General features: G+C 35.3%; 1 protein-coding gene across 1 annotated transcript; it reads right to left on the bottom strand.

Annotated features, from left to right (window-relative positions):
- Positions 1-4,604: 4,604 nt before the first annotated feature.
- Positions 4,605-6,236, bottom strand: LOC144371260 (uncharacterized). Its single transcript, XM_078033669.1, is given in 1 exon segment — positions 4,605-6,236. A coding segment is annotated over 1 exon segment (1,632 nt).
- Positions 6,237-8,313: the final 2,077 nt, after the last annotated feature.

Raw genomic sequence — 8,313 nt, 5'->3', positions numbered from 1 at the left:
TTTGGAGAGTGGAGAATTGCAGACCACACCTTTGTTGTAATGTGAACATGCTGTGTAATTAGATGTGGTCGAGTCCAATCTCTTTGTAGCCATGATTTTTCATAGAGAGGAAAATAATTTCATCTCTAATTGTGAGGATTAGGACAAAACATACTGAACAAGTGGGTTTAAACCAGTTAAAGAAGGCTCTCTGGGGAGTTCACATGGTGGTATTTGCCTGTAATCTCAGCAGCTTGGAAGGCTGAGGAAAAAGGGTCATGAGTTCAGAGCCAGCCTCAGTAAAATAAATTTACTAAGAAGATCAGTGAGATCCTGTCTCTACATAAAATAAAAATAGGGATGTGGCTCAGGGGTTGAGTGCCCCTGAGTTCAATATAACCATTACAAATATATGAAAAAAACATTCCACCTATCTAGCAATTAGGGAAATGTAAATCAAAATTACTTTAAGATTTTATCTCACTTCAGTCAGAATGGCAATCATTAATAATACAGGCAACAATAAATGTTGGTGAGGTTGTGGGGAAAAAAGAACACTCACACATTGCTCATGAGATTGAATCCAAATTGGTGCAACCAACATGGAAAGCAGTATGGAGATGCCTTGAAAAACCAGAATGGAAACATCATTTGACCCAGCTATCCCTGTCTTTGGTCTATACCCAAAGGACTTAAAAACAGCATACTACAGGGAAACAGCTGCACCAATGTTTATAGCAGCTCAATTCACAATAGATAAACCATAGAACCAACCTATGTTTCCTTCAACAGATGAATGGATAAATAAAATGTGATATATGTATATATACATATAATTTCCCCCACCAATGGAATATTACTTAGCTTTAAAGATGAATGAAACTATGCCATTTGGTGGTAAAAGGATAGATTTGAAGAATATCATGCTAAGTAAAATAAGCCCCACCCCCACCTGCTTACACACAGAGAAACACAAAGGCCAAATGTTCTCTCCAATAAGTGTATGCTAATTCACAATGGGGGTGGGGAAGAATAGTTATTTAGATAAGTAGAGAGGAGTTCAGAGAGGGGAGGGAATATGGGGATAGAAATGATAGTAGAATGAAACAGACATTACATATAATACATAATATACATAGATGCTAAAGCACTCAACAAGGGCAGGGGAGAGAATAGAAATTCAGTGGATTAGACAAAGTTGGATTGAAGAAAAGAAAAAAGAAATAGGAATACAAATGACAGTAGAATGAATCAGACAAAACTTTTAATGTTTATATATAAATACACCACCAGGGAAGGTCCACACCATGTACACCTCAAGAATGGAATGCTAACTAAAATGAGTTTTACTCCATGTATAATATGTCAAAATTTGCTCTACTATCATGTATACCTAAAAAGAGTAAGAAACTTTAAAAATGACAAGGGAAAATTTGTATACCGAGAAGGTTTGTGAGTTAAAAACTCTTCAGTGAATGGTAATGTCATTAAGGTTAAATAAAAGTATAAAAGAGTACCTTGAGCCCATACAAAACAACAATGGTAAATAGAGTTGCCCAAGTCAGTCTGCACAACTAGCTATAATCACAAAATTTTTGGTTTACAACTCTTTTCTATTTGTTTTACAAAGCAGCATAAGAACAATACTTACAATTTGAGCAGAGAGGAAACATTACATAGCAGTGTTATACTATGAATAGTGCTGTGGGCACTCAAAGCATTCTCAATTTCCTCCCCCATGCAATAAAAAACCATGCAGTTGAAAGATACACTAGTTACTGACTAGATAACACATACATGTGTTTGTGACATTCAGTTTGTGGGCAGCTGCTCAACTTGGCAGGTCAGATCCAATAGATAAGGAAGACACTCTCTTCACCCAAGACAGTGTTTCCTTGAGTAATACTATGAAAGCAAGAGAGAAAGCAAGAGTAACGGACACAGGCAACTGTATTGCCAGACTAGGAAAACCCAACCACTGAACCTAAGTACTGGGGAGTCCCAAAGAGCTTTTCAGGGTCCTGACTGGGAAGTGCTGGGCAGAGCATCCTCTCCACAGGTGAGAGGCTGAAGTCTTGTTCTAACTTTTATTGAAAGTGAGGTCAAATAAACACAAGTTAGAACAAAAAAAAACTCCATTCTAACATCTTGCATGACCTGGTGATCCCCTGAAGGACACCACGTCCTCCCAAGAACAGGTTAGATCCCAGAGGAGGGAGTGATAGCCTTGAGATGACTAAATAAATTGGGATTCCAATGAGTGAGCCACCCAGCCAGATGCATTGAGAAATCAGCATTCTTTAGCTGTTTCATCCAAGATTGCAGACATCATTCAATCAAGAAAAGGGAAGATCTTTAGTATTTTCCTTAGACCTCTAGGACTGAATCTTCCCTCCTGGCCTTATAAACAGTTTAAACTCTCATATGTAAAATGAAGCCAGTTTTCTGCATAAAATAATGTGGAGATAAGCATGAAACCTAGAGATTTACCCTTTGGAATAAAGAATGGTGTGAATATTATTCTCCTAGAACTTATCATTATATTTCAATATTTATTTTCCCCAATAAAGTTAAATGAAATGTTGGTGGGTGGTGTTTTGTTGACCCAAAAGGCTCACATATGAAGAGAATATTGTGTTCTTACTTTTTGAACAGGACTTGTAGATGAGAATCTAGAGGTTTATTTCAATCCAAATTGTGTTTCTCTCTCTGTGGTGTCATGGGCTCTTGGAGCTATAAGATCTGAGGAGGGACATGGTTTGTTTATAGTATCTTATAATTACTGGGTTGCAGAGGGTTCTGGGAGACCATGACACATGCTATCTACCATATAATTCAATAAGTAAAACAAACATTATATTTTAAATTATTAAGTAGAACCAAAGGGTCTACAAAATGAAAATATATAATGAAATAAAAAATGTGGGGACATAAATGCTCCTATAGTATGTCTTTTTCTTTTTACAGTCATCATTTTACATGTTTCTAGCTACACTTTTTTACTGGGTATGCAAAACTAAAGAGGTGGTCTCAAATTGTGATGTTTTTCCTACACTAGAGGCGAGTATAGTCACCTCAGTGATGAACGTCATAGAATTCATGAGGAACTGCATGGTTTCTCCAGTCCAAGAGTCAGGATGGGCCTATGGACCATGTGGATTCCCCAGGAAACATTAAGACTATTTCCCCCTTCAGCAACCCTGCTTTATTGCCTGAATATGCACGTTGGCTCCTAGTCTCTTGGGTCTTTCTTCTCTCCCTGATTGGGAGCTTGTATAACTCTCCGGAGTTCTAGATCCCTTAGGGAGTACTGCTAGTCTATAAGGTGAAATGTTAAACTCATGATTCAAACTAGGGATATCTCGGCATTATTTTAGTATCACTAGGTCCTTCCTATAACTCTTAATTTTCCCATAATTACAAACAAAAGAGTATATAATTTACATAAATAATATTCTCCAAATAATACTTGATTAAACATATGAAATAATTAATGGAGAGGTTATAGCATTATTTACACAATAGAATGTTTTACTATTGCATCGATCCATTAGCAAAGTGAATAGGGAGATGTGTGACCTAATAACATCATTAAATGCATGACAAGGTTAACATTAAAAAAATTCACACTTTATTTAGCAACAAATTGCATCTGTATTGAAATATAAGTAAAAACGCTCTGTAAAACTTGCATGGTGGACCATGCTGCGACCCTAGGGATGTGAGAAGCTTTGCAAGTTCAAAGTCAGGCTCCATAATTAGTGAGGACCTATGCAACTTAGCAAACCCTATCTCTAAATAAAAAAGAAAAAAAATCTGAGGATGTGGTTTACTGATTAAGTGTCCCTAACTTTAAGGAGCTCTGAAAATTTTAAATTTTAAATTTCATATAAATCTTAAGAGACTTCTGAAATAATCAACTCCAGTTGTGAAAAATGAGACTCTTTAGTAATTGTTGATTTATACTAAAATTATATCCTTTTAGGGATGCACAATTCTATACTTGTATTTCCTTATTTCTATCATATCACCTAAAGATGTTAAGAAAAATTTCAGCAAATGTCCAAAGTGATTACCCATTTTCTACATTTAAATGATTTTTTCCCTCCTAAATCCCAAATACTTCAAGGAATGGGCTATAGGTATGAAACTTACTACCATCTTTATATTTGTCAAGGTGTTTTGTAAATATTTTGCTGTTATCTATGGTACACACTTTGAACAGATGCTACTCCACATTTGCTACAGATATGAGGTCAGTAATTAAAAAATGTCAAAAATTTGAATACAGTCTTGGACACATTCTTTGGGTTTTCATATGCTGTAAATCCTCCAGTGTTTTAAAAATGATGGATCAATGGCCAAAAGCTTTGCAAAAATTTTTCCGTACATCTTCTCACTCATATGAATTCTGAGGTGCTGAGTAGGGTGTGAACAACTATTGGAGACTGTGTCACCTATTTTATATTTATATGATTTCTGTGCTATCATATCTCTGGTGTGAAATAATGTTGAACTACTGTGAAATACGGTTGATTCATCCTTAAAGACATTGATGCAATGTTTTCATTGTAAAACTTCTCTCCAGTATAAAATCTATGTTTAGTAAGATGTGACCTTCAATATTAAAAGCTTTGCCATTCTTCACATTTACAGGACTTGTCTGTAATATGGGTTCTCTGATGTCGAGTAAGTGATGATTGTTGATTAAAATCTTTGCCACATTCTCTACATTTGTAGGGCTTCTCTCCACTATGGATTCTCAGGTGCCGAGTAAGTACTATTTTTTGATTAAAACTATTGCCACATTCTTTACATCTGTAGGGCTTCTCTCCAGTGTGGATTTGCTGGTGTTGAGTAAGTGATGATTTTTGATTGAAACTCTTGCCACACAATTTACATTTGTAGGGCTTCTTTCCAGTATGAATCCTTTTGTGACAATTAAGCTGTGAGATGCTATTAAAAGCTTTGCCACATTCTTAACATTTGTAGGGCTTCTCTCCAGTGTGGATTCGCTGGTGCTGGGTAAGTGATGATTTGTGACGAAAAATTTTGCCACACACTGTACACATGTAGGGCTTCTCTCCAGTGTGCATTCTCAGGTGCCGAATAAGATCTATTTTTTGATTAAAACTTTTGCCACATTCTTTACATTTGTAGGGCTTCTCTCCAGTGTGGATTCGCTGGTGCTTAGTAAGTGATGATTTTTCACTAAAACTCTTGCCACATACATTACATTTGTAGGGCTTCTCTCCAGTGTGGATTCGCTGGTGTTTAGTAAGTGATGATTTTTCACTAAAACTCTTGCCACATACATTACATTTGTAGGGTTTCTCTCCAGTATGAATCCTGTTGTGGCAATCAAGATTTGAGTTTTTATTAAAACTCTTGCCACACACTTTACATTTGTAGGGCTTCTCTCCAGTATGAATCCTTTTGTGACAATTAAGCTGTGAGATGCTATTAAAAGCTTTGCAACACTCTTTACATTTGTAGGGCTTCTCTCCAGTGTGGATTCGCTTGTGCTGAGTAAGTGATGATTTTTCACTAAAACTCTTGCCACACACAGTACATTTGTAGGGTTTCTCTCCAGTATGAATACTGTTGTGGCAATCAAGATTTGAGTTTGTATTAAAACTCTTGCCACACACTTTACATTTATAGGGCTTCTCTCCAGTATGAATCCTGTTGTGGCGATCAAGATTTGAGTTTCTATTAAAGCTCATGCCACACACTTTACATTTGTAGGGCTTCTCTCCAGTATGAATCCTTTTGTGACAATTAAGCTGTGAGATGGTATTAAAAGCTTTGCCACATTCTTTACATTTGTAGGGCTTCTCTCCAGTGTGGATTCGCTGGTGCCGAGTAAGTGATGATTTGAGACGGAAAATTTTGCCACACATTGTACACATGTAGGGCTTCTCTCCAGTGTGCATTCTCAGGTGCCGAATAAGATCTATTTTTTGATTAAAACTTTTGCCACATTCTTTACATTTGTAGGGCTTCTCTCCAGTGTGCATTCGCTGGTGATTAGTAAGTGATGATTTTTCACTAAAACTCTTGCCACACACATTACATTTGTAGGGTTTCTCTCCAGTATGAATCCTGTTGTGGCGATCAAGATTTGAGTTTCTATTAAAGCTCATGCCACACACTTTACATGTGTAGGGCTTCTCTCCGGTATGAATTCTCTGGTAATTTTTAAGGCTTGGGTGTTGACTGAAACCTTGGCAAAATAGTTTACATATGTGGGACATTGTTCCAGGGTGTGTCCACTGGTGACAAATAAGATTTGAGCTTTTATTAGAAGTTTTGTCACATTCTTTGCATTTGCATGGCATATCTTCTGTATGAACACTGTGATGTTGAGTAAAGTTCTTGAGTGCTTTGCATTCTTCACATTGGTAGGTTTTCTCTGCAGAATAAATTTTTTGGTGTTGAGTAAGGGTTGAAAAACTTTTTAAGGCTTTCCCACACTTTTTACATTTACAGTTCTCTCCTTCAGTCTAAATCCTCTGATACTTAACAAGTTGTAACTTATCACTAAAAGTTTTTTCACATTCTTTAAATTTGTAGAATTTATCACTGTCATAGTATCTGCTGTGTTTAAAAAATATATCAAAGAATTTGCCTGCTCAATATCTTCTATACTTATAGGGCTCTCTTTTTCTATAAATTTTCTTGTATTAAGCAAGCTCTGCACTGTGGTTAAGAGCCCTTTCACATATCTTACACTTGCAGGTTTTGTCTTGGCTATGAATATTTTCATGAATAATAGTTTTTGATCACTAAAGCAAGACTTTCCTACATTTTTCATCTTGGTAAATTTCCTTTTGACAAGGACTAGGATTTCTCTATATTCATAATTTTTATCACCAATATAAATATATTGGTCATTACTCAGGGTAGAAACATGGCTCTTTGTGTTACTTATAGCATTATCTATATAGTGCACTTTCCACAAATCTGTATCAGAATTGTCATTGAGCAATAGTGGGGAAGTAGAAACATTTCTTCAATTCTTAATATTATCCATTTGGGCACAAGGAGAAATTCAACTTTTGTTTCAGAAAAATGGACATTTTATAAAGAAACTCCCAAAAGGATCACTTTTAGAAACAATTTTTCTGTGCAAATGTTTGAGTGGAATTTTAAATCAGTGCTACTTTTATAATTGGCCAAGTTGAAAACTGATGCATGGACTAGATTTCAAATTGTCCACATTGCCTTTCAGTTCAAAAATGGCTGTGGATTTATTCTTAAAGACATATAATCTCCTCAAAATCATTGGAATACATTGAATTTTTGTTTCAGATATTAATTGTCTCTGGTGTCTTTTGACCATAAAATTTTTATCATAAATAGGGACTACTGCTTGATTTTGTCTATTATAATACAATTTTTGAACTTTACTCTCACCTATATTTTCCCATTGTTTTCATGGTTGTATATAGTCAAAGTCACACTTTCCATATCTTCCCTTTCTCTCTTTTATTCCCTGCTCTGGTAAAATTTGTCGAGGATGATGAGAAGTCATGGCTGTAATAAATAAAAATAACAAACATGTTTACTTACTGTACTGGGCTGAGTATATTTTGCAAACCTAAGAAATTACAGAAAAAAATACCATCAGCAGGGGAGTGGATTATTAAATCCAAGTCCATCAGTACTGTAGAAATATATAAATCAAACAAAAATACACACAGAAAATTATTTTGAAGATTTTCCTAATCATCTTTGTGTTCACAGTATCCAAGATGAGTACATTATTATGGAGAGTAATATAGTAGAGAAAAATACATTGTGTTACACAAAGGTTTTTCTCCTTTAGATTATATTTTAAAAATCTTCTGTTTCATTAAAATATAGAAACATAAAATATGTGAATATTTGGGGACTGTTCAAAAAGGGGTTCCTGCTTACCAACAGAAAAAAAAAACATGGCTAAATCGACTGTAAGCAAAGTTATGAATCACTCAAAGGGAATAGTCAATTATCACTTAAAAGTAGTTTACTGAACTAAACCAACACACAAAAAACAGAATAAAAATTAGTCAAGAATTGTTAATAGTAATAATCAGAAAATGTATGTTGAAAGACTTTCTTTAGTAAATGTCGGAAAGAGTCAGGGGTGGTTGTACATAGCAACATAGGAGGTTGAGCTAGAGCATCGAAATTTGAAGGCCAAAGTAAAAAATGCAAAGTGCTAAATCGCCCTTTATTTCTCTTTCCAGTACTAATAAACACATCTCAGAAAATAAAAATATGAAACATCCAAGCAGCTCAGATTTCTCCAAGTTCTAAAGACTCAAAGTAGGTTTTAATCCAAGTTTA

This window comes from Ictidomys tridecemlineatus, chromosome 16 (assembly GCF_052094955.1).
Source record: "Ictidomys tridecemlineatus isolate mIctTri1 chromosome 16, mIctTri1.hap1, whole genome shotgun sequence".
NCBI classification, from domain to species: Eukaryota; Metazoa; Chordata; class Mammalia; order Rodentia; family Sciuridae; genus Ictidomys; species Ictidomys tridecemlineatus.
Note: the sequence above shows the minus strand (reverse complement) of the source record. Positions and strands in the feature narration are given on the sequence as shown.